Below are 18,103 nucleotides of genomic sequence, written 5' to 3'. Positions count from 1 at the left end.
GGTGTGGGCAAACTTTTTGACTCGAGGGCCACAATGGGTTCTTAAACTGGACCAGAGGGCTGGAACAAAAGCATGGATGGCATGTTTGTGTGAACTAATATAAATTCAAAGTAAACATCATTACATAAAAGGGTATGGTCTTTTTTTTCAATAGTTTTATTCATTTCAAACGGGCCGGATCTGGCCCGCGGGCCGTAGTTTGCCCACGGCTGCCCTAGCCACTGAGAAAAACAGCTTAGGGCTACTTTCTTTCAACAGATAGAAAAATAAACTCAAAATGGATTAAAGACTTAAATATAAGACCTGAAACCATAAAACCTCTAAAAGAAAACATAGGCAGTAAACTCTTTGACATCAGTCTTAGCAGTATTTTTTGGCTATATCTCCTTAGGCAAAGGCAACAAAAGCAAAAATAAACAGATGGGACTATATCAAACTAAAAAGTTTTTGCACAGTGAAGGAAACCATCAACAGGACAAAAAGGCAAAAACTGAAGGCAGAAGATATTTGCAAATGATATCTAATCAGAGGTTAATATCCATAATATATAAAGAAGTCATATAAAAATAATAATAAAGAACTCATACAACTCAATATCAAAAAATAATCCCATTGTCCTAGCTGGTTTGGCTCAGTGGATAGAGCTTAGCTTGTGGATTGAAGAGTCCTGGGTTTGATTCCCGGTCAGGCCACATGCCCAGGTTGCGGGCTCAATCCCCAGTGTGTGGTGTGCAGGAGGCAGCCATAGTCAATGATTCTCATTATTGATGTTTCTATCTCTCTCTCCCTCTCCCATTCTGAAATCAATAAAAAATAATAACCCCATTAATAAATGGGCAAAAGAACTGAATAGACATTTCTCCAAAGAAGACATACAGATGGCCAACAGACAAATGAAAAGATGCTCAACATCGCTAATCATCAGGAAAATGCAAATCCAAACCACAATGAGCTATCATCTCACAATAGTCAAAATGGCTATTATCAAAAAGACAATAAATAATAAGGATTGGCAAGGAAGTAAAGAAAAGTGAACCCTCATGCACTTTTGGTGGGATTATAAACTAGCGTAGCCACTAGTGACAGGAAACAGTATGGTGATTCCTCAAAAAATTAAAAATAGAACTACCATATGAAACAAGAATTGCACTTTTGGGTATTTATCTGAAAAACAAAACAAAACAATAACTTGAAAAGACATATGCTCTCCTATGTTCACCTCAGAATTGCCTGCAACAGCCAAGTTATGTATGTATAAACATACATATGTGTGTGTGTGTTACATACAGTTGTGAGATTTCATGAATATACAGTCTTTTACTACTAATTCAATGACTCATCCTATATAATAAAAGGCTAATATGCAAATTGACCAAACAGTGGAACAACTGGTTGCTATCACATGCACTGACCACCAGGGGGGCAGATGCTTAATGCAGGAGCTGCCCCTTGGTGGTCAGTGTGCTTCCACAGGGGGAGCTCCACTCAGCCAGAAGCTGGGCTCAAGGCTGGTGAGCATAGCAGCAGTGGTGGCAGCACTAAGGACCCCTCAGGGGATGTCTGTTTGCTGGCTTAGGCCCACTCCCCTGTGAGAGGGCGCAGTCCGGGCTGAGGGACCCCCCCCTCCAGTGCACGAATGTCATGCACCAGGCTTCTAGGCTTCTTATAATAAACTAGAGGCCCGGTGCACGAAATTCATGCACTGGGGGAGAGGGGGTTTTCCCTCAGCCCAGCCTGCACCCTCTCCAATCTAGGACCCCTCGGGGGATGTCCGACTGCCAGTTTAGGCCTGATCCCACAGGAGATCTCACAATCCAGGACTGCTGGCTCCCAACCGTTTGCCTGCCTGCATGCCTGATCGCCCCCAGCTGCACTCCCCTGCTGGCCCAATCACCCCCAATTGCCCTCCCCTTCTGGCCTGGTCACCCCTAACTGCCCTCCCCTGCCAACTTGGTCACCCCTAACTGCCCTCCCCTGCCAGCTTGGTCATCCCTAACTGCCCTTCCCTGCCGGCCCGATTGTCCCTAACTACCCTCCCCTGCTGGCCTGGTCACCTCTAATTGCCCTCCCCTCCTGGCCTGATCGCCCACAACTGCCCTCCCCTGTCGGCCATCTTGTGGCTGTGGGCGCTGCCATCTTTGAGGGCATGGCAGTCAATTAGCATATTCCCTCCTTATTGGCTGTGGGTGCCACCATCTTTGCGGGTGTGGCAGTCAGTTAGCATATTCTCTCCTTATTGGCTGTGGGCGCCACCATCTTAGCAGTCTGCTGCTCAGTCGTTTGGTTGTCCCTCACTAAACCCCCTGCCGGCCTGGTTGCCCCACGCACCCTGTTCGGTCATCCGTTTAATTATGATGGTTGCTTAGGCTTTTATATATATAGATTTCCTTATATATTCGAATCTATTTCTGGGATCTATCCTGTTCTATTGATCTATCTGTTTTTGAATAATTTTTATTGAGATTTTATTTCTGTGGCTTTATACTATTTATAGAATAAATATTCTTTCATTTTAATTCATTTTCAGGTTTTCTATTTTTTCATATTTACTTGATCAACTTAAAAATCATTTGGTCAAGTTAACAAAAGCCCTGCTTTTCAACCAAGTTGTATAATTTTTGATTCATTGAGAGGAAATTGGCACTTTTATAATACTGGGTTTTCTTATTTTTAAAAAGTCATCCCCCCCAGCCCCCCCACCCATTCAAGCATTCTCTCAGGTTTCTGGTAGCATTTTATGTTTGCTTATTTAGGCCATGGCCATTTTGATAGATTTTGCTGTGAATGGAATGAAATCCTTCTATAATATTTGTAAATTGTTAATTAAAAAACTACTGACTTTTGTTTATTTATTTCCAGACAATTTAATGAACACTTTTTTTCCTAATCATCTTTTGGTTGATTTTAGCTTTCAAAAGTCTCACCAAGTGGTACCCAGGAAGCAAATGAAGTAAATATAACTTCCTTACTGTAGGGCATGACTTGAGACCATTAGAGAGTGGGGCATAAAATAGGAGAGTTTATGGAATTTAATTTGTACATTTAGGAAAGACCAAATATGGGCCAATCTTACATCATTGAAATGTAATATGTCAGACTAAGTAATATGTCAGACTAAGTATATTAGAATGAATAAGCATGCTGTCCTTGTTAGATTATTTAATATTCTTAGATGTCTTTGGTACTCAAAGAATCTCTCAGGGTTAATTAACTTTGTGAATTCTGTATCATTTATGTGAACTGCAGAAAGGCTGGATTTAATTAAGTCTTGTAGATACTGGTTCCTGTTTGAGTAAGTGAAGGATGGAAAGGAAAACTGGAGTTACCAGGTTGTGATTTCTAGGCTTGCTCATTTTTTTTTTTGATATAACCTCACAAGTGAAATATAACTTAATTCCTTGTTGTGCTTAATCCTACTTCCTCTTTCCAAAATGCGCCTAACTTCCCACCATCCCAACCCCCTAGGTAAGTAGGTGAAAGATGGTCTGGTCAGATAATGCCACCTTGTGGCTACCTGGGGAACTGTATGAATTAATCTCTTCCTGGTGAACCTCCAGTCTGGATTGGTACCCTGGAAGCCAGATTCAGGCTTGGGAACAAGCAGTTTTTGCCTGAAGCAACAGGCAAAGAGAGAAGATAAGTCTACATCCTGACAAAGGCTGCCTTGTGGAAGCTGGGAAATAAGGAAGGAGCCAGAAAGGCTATATCCCCAGGAGTTGATGGACGGCAAGGACCGGGTTCCAAGAGAGATGTCCAAAAGGAGTTCCATCTGGAGAGAGAGAGCTTCCGAACCAAAGCAAAGGAAGGGGGCCTTTTCTTTTTCTTCTCCCTTACTGGACTGTCTGCATTCAGTCGTTGGGCAGAGATCAGCTTAATCGTGGATTTCCAGTCATTTCTAACACCTTTCTTCAGGGGTTTCCTCATTGACTCTTTTTTTAAAAAAAAATAAAAATATTTTCTTAAAATTTTCCCCATTGTTTAAAACTCAGGTCGTATCAGATAATCCCACAGGAGGCACAGTCTACTTCATATCTTCCTTCTCTTGCTCTCTCTTTCCCCTTTCCCCTTTCCCCTCTCCCTGCTACCTCCTTTCCCTTTTCCCCTTCCTTTTCAGCTCTTATTCTCGAACTCCAGGAAAACCTCTCCCTTTCCCATCATTCTGTTTGAGAGCCAAAACATAATCTCAATTACAGCTGATAAACCTAGGGATAACGCTTGTGGGTCAGCTTTACCAAGGAAAAGGGGAGGCAGAGGTTGTGAAATGAAGAACGGATGCTGCTAACACCTGGATCCTTGGAAGGGATGAGGCGCTTCTTCAACATCACCACCAGGCTCAGTCCTCCCGTTCAGCCCTCCATGGTTTCCCCACGTGCTATGGGCCTGCTTTCAAGATTTTATTCACTGCTGTATCCCCGACCTTTAAAATAGCACCTGGCATATAGAAGGAGCTCTATGAATATGTATTGAAGGAATGGATAAGCCAGTCTGTTTAATTTCTTTTTACTATATATTTCAATTTTGCCCTGTAAGTGTTGCAGTGATGCTCATTTTCATTCTGAGAGGATGATTTTTGACTTTTGTAGGAGAGTTTAAACTTATGTAACATGTGAGGATATTTCTAGCACAAATGTAATTATTTTTAAAATTTCAACCTACCAACTGACAGACATTCCGAAAATAACCTGTTGGGAAGTTGGGGGACTCTCTGTGCCTTTCGTTTTCATGTTTCGAGAGTGTATCTTTTATATACATAAATGAAGTGGAAAAAGCAAACCAGCAAAATGACCAGCTTTCACCTGTCTTGACTTCTTAAGTGCTCTTTGCATCTTTCCCAAAATAGAAGCCAAGACTGTTAAATACAGTGGAGAAAACAAATCCAGAAAGATAAACACGATTAAGCATTTGGCAAATGTCTCACTGTATATGTTTTCTGTTTGCTGATAAATCCTTGATAACAGAGACAGATACATATATTTATTCTCTGTGTAGAATTAAGCCCAGAAAAAAAGGTTGGGTTTACCTAATATTTTTCAGAATTGTGCTCTTTCTCATGAGCCTTCTCAAGAGAGGAGAGATGAGGCAGGCTGTTTTTATTTTATAGATTGTTCTCCTGACATTACTCTTATGTGAGAATTTTCTGGAGTTAGAAGAGTGATCACTTGCTGCTTTGCATCCCCAAACCTTAGGATTTTATAAAGATCTCACACATCTCTGTAATCTTAAAAAGAATTTCTTTTACTACAGTGCAAAGGAGCAGTTAAAATGAGTTAAAAGCTAGCCTGAAATAAGACAGCCGAGCCGTGGGTGTAAAACATCAGAGTGTGGTAGACCTTGCTTAATTCGTGAGGATGTGTCACAACATCCTACATCAGGCTTGACATTTTGTTCCTGGCAGATTTTGGTGAGAGTGGTCATGGCGGGGAGGGTGGATGTTTAACTTTCAGTTCATTGACTACATGGAGGACAAGAAGCTGCAAGATATGAAAGGAGCATGGAGTAGCAATCACAGGCAGAGGGCTCTTAGACTGAATCTTGGCAGTGCCTGTTGCTAATCTGTGGCCTGGAATGAAATAGGTAACATCGCTAACATCTCAGAGCCTTAGTTTACCTTTCTGCAAAATGGGAATAATGATGCCTATCTAGAAGGGCTGTGGTGAGGAATGGAGCTGCTAGGTCTAAGGCGTAGCATCTAGTTCCTAGTCCAGGACATGTGGTCACTGTGGTCACACGGTCTCTCTCCGCTTCTTTCCTAGGTACCTCGGGATCACGAGGCCGCTCACGTACCCCGTGCGGCAGAATGGGAAATGCATGGCCAAGATGATCCTCTCCGTCTGGCTTCTCTCCGCCTCCATCACTTTACCCCCGCTCTTCGGATGGGCGCAGAACGTCAACGACGACAAGGTGTGCCTGATCAGCCAGGATTTCGGCTACACGATTTACTCCACCGCGGTGGCGTTCTACATCCCCATGTCGGTCATGCTCTTCATGTACTACCAGATTTACAAGGCCGCCCGCAAGAGCGCCGCAAAACACAAGTTCCCCGGCTTCCCGCGCCGCCCGGAGCCCGACAGCATCATCTCTCTGAACGGCATGGTGAAGCTGCAGAAGGAGGTGGAGGAGTGCGCCAACCTTTCGAGACTCCTCAAACACGAGAGGAAAAACATCTCCATCTTTAAGAGGGAGCAGAAAGCAGCCACCACCCTGGGGATCATCGTCGGGGCCTTCACCGTGTGCTGGCTGCCCTTCTTCCTCCTCTCGACCGCCAGGCCCTTCATCTGCGGCACCTCCTGCAGCTGCATCCCGCTGTGGGTAGAGAGGACATTTCTGTGGCTGGGCTATGCAAACTCTCTCATTAACCCTTTTATATATGCCTTCTTCAACCGGGACCTGCGGACCACCTACCGCAGCCTGCTCCAGTGCCAGTACCGGAATATCAACCGCAAGCTCTCGGCTGCGGGCATGCACGAGGCCCTGAAGCTGGCGGAGAGGCCCGACAGAGGCGAGTTTGTGCTGTAAGGTCATTTATCACTATTTTCCTTTGTCTCCCCAGCCCTTTTATGGAGCTTCTTTATATATATATATATGTATACTAGTGGCCTGGCGCATGAAATTTGTGCACATTAAAAGGGAATTAATTAGGGGAAATATTTTAATATTGCTATTTGCCCTTTCTCTATAATAGAAGTGTCAGAGATGAAAGAAAATTAGTAAAATGTGGGGGGGAAAAAGGGACACATATGTAATACCCTTTGTAATACTATAAGCAATAAAAAAAAATTAATCTTAAAAAAAAACATTAGTAAAATGTATATGAAAATCTTCCTCCTGTCAGAGTCTGGGGTATGCTGCGGGACCCAGAATCAAGTCCCTGCCCACCCACATGCACCTCGAAATCGTGCGAGACCCAGACCCGGCCAACCCTACCCCCATTGGGCAAGATCCAGACCCAGCCGGCCCCACCCCCATCAAGCCCCGATGGGCAGGGGGCGCAGCTTCAGGTCCCCCGTCAAGCCCCGCGGGGCTGGGCGAGCAGCCTCAGGTCCCCTGGCCAGGCACAGGGGCGGGGCGCATGGCCTGAAGTCCCCCATCAAGCCCTGCAGGGCGGGGAGCATGGCCTGAGAGTCCCCCATCAAGACCCACAGGGCTGGGGGCGTGGCCACAGGTCCCCCAGCCTGGCGCAGGGTGGCGGGTGCGGCCTGAGGTCCTGGCCCAGCGCCAGGGCAGGGGGCGCAGCCTGAGGTCCCCCATCAAGCCCCACTTGGTGGGGGGGGTGCAGCCTCAGGTCCCCCTCCCCGGCCCAGCGCCACACAGCCAGAGGTCCCTGCTGATCCCTCATTACAGCTTGTTACGGGAACCCCACCTCTGCTGTGGGCACAGCCATCTTGTGATGGCTTGCTGGAGTGAGGGTCAATGTGCATATTACCTCTTTATTACATAGGATATTTGATAGTATTACATATATCTACCATTTCCCCCCACCCCTATTTACCCCACCCAGATCTTTACTACCCTATTGCCCGTGTCCATGAGCTAAGCATGTAAGTATATAAGTTCTTCGGTTTATCTCTTCTCATCTCCTCAACCCCACATCGAGGTATGTCAGTCTGTTCCATGCCTCCATACTCCGGGTCTTATTTTGTTGGTCAATCATTTTGTTCATTAGATTCCACAAATAAGTGAGGTCATGTGGTATTTGTCTTTCTCAGTTTGGCTTATTTCACTTAGCATAATATTTTCCAGATCCATCCATGCTGGGGCTTCTTGAAGTGTATCTCAGAAAGCTTCCTGAATCAGTAGCTAGCTTATTTTCTAAGCTAAGCAGATCAGATTCGAATTCAGAATTCTATGAATTCCAGTCATCTACCAACAGACTTCTGAAGGTCGAAGATAGGTACTTAGTTGGTTTGGAAGATGAGACTGATTTGCTGATGAACTGCAACTGATATGCTTGATGACAAGGACGGTGCTGTTTCTCTTCCTGTCTCCATTAATACCATCCAAATCATGTCCTTACATCTTCAGAAATTATAACATTATCATTTTCATTGCTCTTACTCTTACATCCAGTACAATTTTTTTGATGACCTCATCCTTTACTGATGAATAAAGGAAGCAGGCTCTTTATTCACAGGCTAAAAGCTAGTTTTTAGGAAGTGTGGCCGGTCATAAGAATTGAGAACTGATAGAGGGTGGTTGAGTTTGTCTGGAGCAGCGGTCGCCAACCTTTCGGACCTCATAGACCACCCGTTGGCTACCGCTGGTCTGGGGGGCGGGCGTTAGTGACTTTGCAGGAAGCAATTGCATAGGGAGTTGGGATCTGAAAAGAATTGCAAAGGGCCAGTGGTGCTAAGCAAATGGACCTTTCCCGTGTAACCCACATGTTAATGAATTTGTCACTGGAAAGAAGGTAAGAGACACTATTGTAATTAGAGTTCTCAGCAGGTCAAATGAAGATTTTGCTTTAAAGTAGAGGTAGAGGAGACATCTTCATGTTTGAGAGTTGAAGGAAAAGATACTGGAATGAGGAGATGGAAGGTGTTGGTGACAGAGATCCTGCGAGAGGAGGACGTGTTGCTCCTCACTAAACTTGGCAAGAAGGCATAGACCAGAGAACTGTGGGCCACTGGAGCTAAGAGGGACCTTCCCAGTCATCTTGTCCATGCTCTTCATGTGACAGAACAGGTGACTGATGTCTCACAGTGAGCCTGTAGCCCCACTAGGTGTAACCCACATCGCCTGAATCTTACTTCTATCTACTTTTCATGTATTAGACTCTTTAGTGTGTAATGAAGGTGGCTATCTCAGGGGAGCAGCCCTGCTCAAGGTGCCCTCATGGTTTACAGTAGGAACCAGAGACTCCAAACCTGGGATGCTTCCCCAGACGACTGAAAACTTCTATCTAGGACATCATCCTGTTATCTTTCTTCACTAGAATGCAGCAGACAGAAAATCCTCTAGTCAAGATGAGGGAAACCAGACATCATAATTTCTTGTCCTGGGCACTCAAAGTTATAAGCCTACAAACATGCTAATTTCTTGAACCGGGGTGTAGCTTCACAGGTATTTATTTTCCCATCTATTACATATACTCCTTTGTACATGTGAAATTGTTCACAATAAAAAAGTTAAACACATTTTTTTAAAGAACACAATTTTGAGTTCTAGAATATGACCAACCTATATCCCCAGGGATCTCTCCAGGACTCTAAGATTCTTATTGAATTGACCACTAGTGTCTGCTCACAAGATTCTAAATTCCTTCGGGGAAGGAGCTATGTCATAGTCAGATCTAGTATAGTACCTGATACATAATACATAATCAATAAAAGTAATGATGGCTAACAATGATTGAACACCTGTCACATGCTATCCACCATTCTACCTGTAAAGTAGGTTCTTCTAGCATCCCCAGTTTTCAGAAGAATAAGTGAGGCTCAGGGACACAAGTAACTTACCAAAGGCCACATATCCCCGAACTGGTAGATATGGTATGAATCATCCCATTGCACAGGCTATTAGCTGTTATGCAACACTATTTGTCAAATGATTTCAGTCAGCAGTCAGTGAAGAACTGTTGAGTATTTTTGACCTGGGGATTGTAGCCATCAGCTCTCTAAGAAGACCACTGGGAAAACCTGTTCATAAAAGTAAGCTAAATTGGGAAGATACTTTCTTAACAGAGTCTTGGTAGTTTCTCAGATGGAGAAAGTAAGGATATAATGGAGTCTTAGGGCTTGGGCTAGGACTCTGTGGTCGGCAAACTGCGGCTCGCGAGCCACATGCGGCTCTTTGGCCCCTTGAGCGTGGCTCTTCCTAAGCCTTAGGAGTACCCTAATTAAGTTAATAACAGTATACCTACCTTTTTAGTTTAAGTTTAAAAAATTTGGCTCTCAAAAGAAATTTCAATCGTTGTACTGTTGATATTTGGCTCTGTTGACTGATGAGTTTGCCGACCACTGGCACTGGGCTAGGTGATGTTAAGGTGGGAAACTGGTGAGGACTGGGCAGAGTTTATGACATAATAGCCTTGGATTGGTGGGTGTAGCTAAGCGAGGGCCTTGAAGCCAGTATTAATGAACAAACTATTAGTCTTGATAAGTAAGCTGTATAGATTAATCAGAAGCCTTATCTTTTGGAAGCAGCTCCTTTCTGGGACAAGTAGCTGGGTATTTTGCCTCCCCCCAGGGTTGTTTAGTGCAGGAACAGGAAAGCCTGTTGATTTCAGTTCTCAGGAGTAACATGCAGGACTGGCAGCAGTGCGAAAGGCTGGTGGCAGAGGGTCCAGTTAAGTAGCCAGTGTAGAAACTAGGAAAAAGCAAAGGCGGTCCTAAACTAGAAAACACCATTGTGTTTGTATGCCTCCCACACAGCCAAAGAACCTGGGAATAGCAATGATTTTTAGCTAATGATTCCCACATAACTCAGCCCACAAAATGCTAATTTTTCAAATGTCACACAATAGGTTTTCCAGTTTATAATAACAGTTTCTCACATTTATTGAAGACTCACTCTCAGGCATGATGCTGAGACTCTCTGAATTATATCACTTAATCCTTAAAACGATATAAGAGATTGGTTTTCTTCATCTCTGTTCTGCAGATGACAAAACAATGTCGATTTCTCTCTTATCGATGTTTCTGTGTCTCTCTTCCTCTTCCTTCTTCTTTATCTAAAATAAAGAAAAGCATTTTTTAAAGGAGTATGTTAAAAATTCCATAGCAGACAGCTTTTTATTTTTTTATTTATTTATTTTTTATTTATTTTTTATTGCTTAAAGTATTACAAAGAGTATTACATATGTGTCCTTTCCGCCCCCCCCCCCCCCCCGCCCTTGACAATCCCCTGGCCTCCCCAACCCCCCAGTGTCTTATGTCCTTTGGTTATGCTTATATGCATGCATACAAGTCCTTCGGTTGATCTCTTAACCCCCTCCCTCCTGCCCCCCAACCCTCCCAGGCCTTCCTGCTGCAGTTTGACAATCTGTTTGAGGCAGCTCTGCCTCTGTATCTATTATTGTTCAAAAGTTTATAATGGTCTCTATTATCCATGAATGAGTGAGATCATGTGGTATTTTTCCTTCATTGACTGGCTTATTTCACTTAGCGTAATGCTCTCCAGTTCCATCCATGCCGTTGCAAATGGTAAGAGTTCCTTCTTTTTTACAGCAGCATAGTACTCCATCGTGTAGATGTACCACAGTTTTCTAATCCATTCATCTACTGATGGGCACTTAGGCTGTTTCCAGATCTTAGCTATGGTGAATTGTGCTGCTATGAACATAGGGGTGCATATATCCTTTCTGATTGGTGTTTCTGGTTTCTTGGGATATATTCCTAGAAGTGGGATCACAGGGTCAAATGGGAGTTCCATTTTTAGTTTTTTGAGGAAACTCCATACTGTCTTCCATAGTGGCTGCACCAGTCTAGCAGGCAGCTTTTTAATCTGTCCCAATGTGAGCATGCTCTTTTTTAAATTCTTGTTTATAATTGTGCCATCCACTGAGGAGGACATGGGACATCCATGCTGTCTTTCCTGTCTTAGTACATATGTTTCTATTGGACAGACTGTACATAAACACACACACACACGTTTTTGTAATAAGAACAAAGGAAAGATGGAGACAGGAAAAGCTACAGGATTCAAAGGAGGGGATAATAACTCAGAGTTGACCCAACCCTTATCAGGGAAGACTTGCTGAAGGCTATGGGCTGGAGTATGTCTGTGAAAGTGGTCAAAGCATTTATAACTCAAGGAGAGTAAAAATGGCTTTCCAGGTGAAGAGGACATTTCATGTAGAGGCACCAGTGTGGGACCTTATGCAAAAGACGGTCTGGCTGAAGGTAAGTATTAGTGTGGGGAAAGATTTGGAGATCACAGTGGAAAGCTAGAATAAAATTAAATTCTGAAGTGTCTTCCATTCCAGGCCCAAGAACTTTGGATTTTATTGTAGACAAGTGGTTCTCAACCAGGGGTAATTTTGCTCCCAGGGGACATTTGAAAATTTCTGGAGACATTTTTGGTTGTTATACCTAGATAAGGGGAATACCTACTGATATCTATCTGGTGGGAAGATGCTAAGGATGCTGCTAACCATTCTGTAATATGCAGGCAGGCCTCCTACAAAGACTTTCTCAACCCCAAATGTTTGCAGTGCTGAAGTTGAGAAATCCTAGTGTGGACAATAGTCATCCATTGATGGTATCTCTGCAGACAGGAGACCGGAATCATCAAAGCAGTGAAGACTAACTCAGTGATACCATATGAGATGAACTGGAAGGTAGAGGCTGGCAGTAAAGCGTCTTTTCAATGGCTTGTTTTCTCTAGAAATATCCGAGGGCCTCCCATGTACAAGGCCTGTTGCCAGGCATGGCAGGGAATGGAAAGATGAATATGTGACAGCTCTTGCCTCTAGAACAGCCGTGGGCAAACTACGGCCCGCGGGCCGGATCCGGCCCGTTTGAAATGAATAAAACTAAAAAAAAAAAAAAAAGACCGTACCCTTTTATGTAATGATGTTTACTTTGAATTTATATTAGTTCACACAAACACTCCATCCATGCTTTTGTTCCGGCCCTCCGGTCCAGTTTAAGAACCCATTGTGGCCCTCGAGTCAAAAAGTTTGCCCACCCCTGCTCTAGAATCTCATGGTTCAGTGAGTGGGATGTGGTGTGGTGGTAGATTAAAAGCCTGGTGACCAGAATACCCCACCCAATCCATGCTCTGCACTGTTGGATTCACGTAAACACCGGGCAGCTAACCCCAAACAACTAGTGACTAACTCTACTTGAGTCTATGGAAGGATGAAGTGATGTCTAATCCATAGCTCACAGCAAACGTTGTTAGAACCCTTTGTTTCCCTACCCAGCGCATTAGCGCTCACACTTCTTGGGCCAGCCTAGAGACTCCGGGCTCCTCCTGCTGGTCTCTGCAGCCTCTCCTCCCTCCGGCTGATTGGGTTCTAAGTCTCTTTTACTTTTCCCCCTAATTCCTCCTCCTTGGCTCTATTTTCCCCCTACAGAATAGTTTCCTTTTCCTGTGTAAACAACCTGTTAGCCTACGTGTTGTTACTTCCAAACATTTACCCATTCTTCCACATGTTCTGTGTCAGCATAAGAAGAGGCTCAGGAGTCCAGCAGGCATTTGCGAATCTTCCTTGGGGTAGGGAGGGAAGAGAGGGAAAAGGCATGAACACTTCACTGATAACTTTAATTCGCTATTCTATCATATTTGAGCCCTTTTCACAAGTATTCAAATACTGGTACTGTAGAACGAAATGTGATAGAAGGAGATATTTTTTCTCTCGCCTTAATTTGTTGACTTTATGGATTTTTTCGAATCCCTATAAATATCACCTTTTGATGGCTTTCGCTCTTTGACACTGTTATTGTGAGGGATATTGCAAAGCAGTTTCTAAAGTCCTTCCATAGAAAAGAATTTCACGAGATTGTTTTGAAGTAGCTCTTCCTTTCCGTCTCCCTTCTTCTGCTTGGTGATGTATTGTCTTTCCGAAGAGACTCTTCTCATCCCGGTCAGTGGCAGTGGCTGGTCATAGTGGAGTGACCCTGGGAACCTGCAGCAAGTTCACGGCGCTGCTCCAGGGTCTCTGCTCGAGCTTTGGAGCTCAGGGCGATCCCACCAGTGATTAGAAATGGAAAGTGAAGTGGGGCCACAGCGGAAACTGGGAAGAAGCACCAAGGCCCCTGACACCCTGGATAACTGTCGTGGGGAGTTGCTTTAAAGACAAAACAAACCAAAAAGTTTGCTATTTCCTCAGTTAGTAGTAATAGCTCATTTGCGTCATGCCTTGCAGTTGCCTACATTTTAACTTGGCAAAACTCTTCAAAGTAGGAAAGGTAGGCAATTGGCCTCTCGCTTTCTCTAAAACGACTTTTTAATAGCTAGTAAATACCCATAGCACAAAGTAAAATCAGGCTGTGGGTACAGGAGAAAAATAAGCCTTGGGGGCGGGGGGGGGGCGGGGGTATCTTAGACGAAAATACCCATGGTGGGAATTATGAAGGAGGTGACCATCCGGGTGGGTTTTGAATAGAGAGTAAGATTTTAGCAAGAAGGGATGGCGGGGGTGGAGGTGGGTTGGGGCTGTTGGAAGCGGAGGGGAGAGTATGGACTGAGGTGCACAGATGTGGATGGGGCGTGTCTTCAGTGGTGCCTGGAAGCTGGGTGGATTGGGGTCAGCATGGAGGGCCAGGTGGGCAGGATGGGAGGGTAGATGGAGGCTTTTGGTAGGAGGGAGACCAGGACTGTAGTGTAAACAGGGGTTCGCAGTGGGAGATGAGGTCTTTGTCAGGAGGGCCCCCACAGGAGGGTGGTGTTGAGACTAGGAAAGAGGCCAAGGGTGTGTGGACATTTGGAAGTTGACTAGCAGGTGGGTGGGAGGGACAGGAAATTCCGAGGTGGTCCTGTGGCTCGGGGCCTGGAGGGACGGTCCTGAGCTGCTGAGAGCTGCAGAGGAAGTGCAGTCTCCCCTCCTGAGAAGAGGCAGCACCCCGGCTGGGCTGGCAGTACCTGTGGCAGACCAGCAGGACACGGCCTGTGCCCAGTGCCTGCTGCCAGGTACTCAGGAGCCCGGAGCCAGGGTCTGAGCTGAAGTGTGGCCTCAGCCTTCTCCTCAGGTGCCGCTGTGTGAAGTGAGGGGCAAAGCGAGGGACGGTGTCTTGTGGAGAAACTGATCCTGTCCCTCCAAACGGGAAAACCCATTTGGAGTCCTGGTAGCCAAGTGAGGGGGGCACTTTCAGTGGGATGGGGAGGCAGAGGCTGGGAGCACACTGCCGGCCCTGGAACCTCATAGGCCTGGCTCTCAAGTACAAGGATATAGCTTGGTAAAGTGAGTCCCGTGAAGGTGCAGACAGAGGGGGGTGTGGAGGGAAGGTGGCACTACACCAAGGAGACTTTTCCTTGGCCATGGACTTTTCCTTGGCCATGACTCATGCCACTTCTGTGAATCTGGGAGGAAGGCAATGAGGCAGGTGAGGTGGGGTTCCCTGGTCTCTGCACGCATGGCTTACTATACCGCACCCTGCTATAGTGAGTACTTCTCATTAGTAGTCATCATTATTCCTTTCAAGATGGGCAAGTGCAGTCATATTTTGCAAGGATTTTTGCGAGTAGAGCCATTTTGGGCTATGGCTTTATTATAAAAGTAAATTTCTAAATGGGTTATCTGGGGCTGATTTGCAACTATATTAAGGCCCTGGCAACTTAGAATAGTTATGAAATTTATTAAAAGAGCTGCAGCACGTTTTCCCTTTAGAGATGCTCATCACCCCTTAGAAGCCACAAATGCTTCCAATTACTGAATGCTGTAAAAATTAAATCCACCCACCGCAAAGGAAAACATTTATGGTTCTGCTAAGTCATTTTCTTGTCTTCTCTCTCTCTCTCTTCCCTTATAGACAAAAGTCTGACTGCTGTAGAAAAAAAAGCCATGATTCATGATCAAAAGCAAAATCATGGAGACGAACAAAACAAGGCAAGACAGAGGTGGAAACAGAACGAAATCATGTGCTGAGACTCTGAAACGCTGCTTCCGGGTTTCCTTGGGCTGGTTCAAACGTGACAAGCAGGGCGATCTGGTGTACACGCGTATCGTGAGGGCGCTGGTGACCTCTCCTTGTTTGTTGCCTGTGGATCAGTGCTACTGTGTGCAAATGAAAATAGTTTTCAGTTTAAGACAGGCAGACCAGCTCAGCAGTAAGCTCCCGAGCTGAGCTGAGCTCCAGAAAGGAAACAGTTTCTGGTGCTTAACGAATGTCCAAGTCCATGCAAGTCCGAGCCTAGGCACTGCGGTGGATATTCAGGAATCCGTTCACGAGAGAGCGAGTTAATTTTGTTGTAGGACAGATGGGTGTTTTTCCAAGCTAACTGCAGTAAGCATAGTGTTGACTATGTTGCATGTCCCGTGTTAGAAAACAGAATCCCGTCATCAGCTCATACAAATGATTTCCCAGAGCAGTGTCTGTTTTAAGCTTCTGTCAAACCGTTTGGCTTTTCCGCAGGGTCCCTGTGACTTGCCCACGGCGCACTTTCTTTGTTAACTGGCTTACTGTTACGGTATAACTCAGGAAGAGATCTCAGGATGGAGAGCATCAGAAAACCCGAAAAAAGCTTTTTCTTGTGCTCACGCTTCCTCCGAGGGGTCCTGAGAGGTGAGGGGACTCCTTCCATGAGGACTTGTTACCTATCCGCACTGGATGTTAACATGGTTGTTGGCACTGAACCTGAATTTTGGACTCTCATTACACGCTGGTGCCATGGGTCCAAGGCTGGCCCATAGCTGTGCTTTTTGGGAGGAAGTGAGGGAATAATGGGGTTTCCGTGAAAGGTTGTGATGCATCTGGAAATGGAGCATCAATATGTTAATTCTCGTTGAGCTGCCTTGTGTTAAAACTGAATTGTGTGAGTCAGAGGTCACCTGGGACACTCACTATTGGTAAACGCTCCGATTTGTTTTGTGTTCTCTGTATCTTAAATCGAATGTGTGCCTGGCCGATTCTGTCTTCCTCCCTACAGTGGTAAGCAGTATGGGCAGACAGCAGAACAGAAAAGGTCCCTTTGTGGGGAGTATGTTTTTGTAATGGAACTGTAATATTAGGCGCGAAGGAGATAGGAAGACAGTAGATCAGAAGAGTCCCTCGAAGGAGAAGAAATAAATATAGACCTTCATTTGGTAAAAGAGAACTGCAAGAGAATATTATTTTCCTACCATAAATGTAGCTGTTTCCTCCCAGAATAATGTGGAATTCCAGCGTGGATTATGGATTTCTTCCAACTCTCATTGACATTGCTTCTTGCCAGACACAGGGAAGGGCCTGCCTTTCCTGAAAGGGGAGGTGGGGCCTATCCTTTCAGACCAAGCTGTACAAATTCCTGAGCCGCACATTTGCTCAAGTGACTGTATATACTTATATTCATAATTTAAATGATTAATTCCGGTCAGGTAAATGTTAAATTTGAAAATGTTTTATTACGTTACATCAAATAAAGTTTATTTGTAGCTGTAATAAAGCCACTTAAGTAATGATTTTTAATTGAAGGTCTGATGTCATAAATATTGCTCTGTGTCAAACAGCAGAAGGGCAAGCTTCCTATATTTGCTAAATCCTCTCAGGTAATTAAGGCAGTTCTGTGGTTAATTGCATTTCACTGTGAGGATTCATCCATTTGGTAAGTTGTGTGTGCGTTTTTTAAGTGATTGTTCATTTCTAGATTTGATTAATGAACGTTTATTGGGCTTTTGCTACCTTCAGCACTGTGGACGGGGAAGGCACAGAGATGCGTGAAGCAGATAGGAGGCAGGCATTTCTCAGGTTGTCACATGTTGCATAGTAAGTTCCATAGCAGGTTGCAGAGAGTGACATGTTTTTCCTGTCCATGAGACAGCATTCTGGTTAATTGGATTGATTTAGGTTTTCAAGTGTGTTTGCTTCATGTATTTAATTAGTTATTAAGCAGGGCTCTTTATCCCGCCTGACTTGAACACCTGATGATTGAACTCTCTGCTTCATTCTGGTGACAGGGGCTGGCACTGTTCACTCTGTTTTCTGTGGGTGGCAGCCAAATGAAAGGTAGAAACAGAGAATGAGAAAAATGTCAAACAGTTTATACTATTTCACCCATGGCCTAGGTTTTGCCAAAGGCACTGCTTTCGTTTTCACTAAGCATTGGGAAGAATCACTGAAATAAACATGTTACATATATGTTATGACTGTTCAGCAAGCATGACTGTTATGACTAATGTCTGTCTCACTCTTGGGTGTCAGCTGTCATCTTCTAGAAAGACCGAGTATTGGGAAACCACGCTTGGGAAGTAGAGGACCTGTAAGAGAGAACTTCATGACGGTCGCCTTACTCTCTAAGTTTTATTTTGTAAATATTAAACAGGAAGCACTCATAGAGTTCCTAGGTTTCCTGAAACTCTCGTAATCCTTAAAGCATTTACCGTGGTGTCATGTGCTTGAGATGCTTGTATATGGTTTTGATGATTATATTTTCATGCAATTTTATTAGCTTCATTGTTTGCAGGCATGAGATCAACAATAAGAATAGAAAACTCAGGCAGCTTTTCAAATCGTTTATGCTAATA

The 18,103-nt window shown here is 44.5% G+C and overlaps 1 protein-coding gene across 1 annotated transcript in view; it reads left to right on the top strand.

Annotated features, from left to right (window-relative positions):
* The window catches only part of HTR7 (5-hydroxytryptamine receptor 7), a 78,135-nt gene extending 61,089 nt beyond the window's left edge, over positions 1–17,046 (top strand). Inside the window, exons 2-3 of the mRNA XM_081104310.1 lie at positions 5,754–6,512; positions 15,414–17,046. Coding sequence (XP_080960436.1) covers positions 5,754–6,512; positions 15,414–15,456 — 802 coding nt within the window. The 3' untranslated portion in view covers positions 15,457–17,046. The remainder of the gene's footprint in view (positions 1–5,753; positions 6,513–15,413) is intronic.
* The last annotated feature ends 1,057 nt before the right edge of the window (positions 17,047–18,103 follow it).

The sequence above is a fragment of the Myotis nattereri genome (assembly GCF_964212035.1).
Source record: "Myotis nattereri genome assembly, chromosome: 13".
In the NCBI taxonomy this organism is placed as follows: domain Eukaryota; kingdom Metazoa; phylum Chordata; class Mammalia; order Chiroptera; family Vespertilionidae; genus Myotis; species Myotis nattereri.
This window is presented reverse-complemented; position numbering and strand designations above follow the sequence as displayed.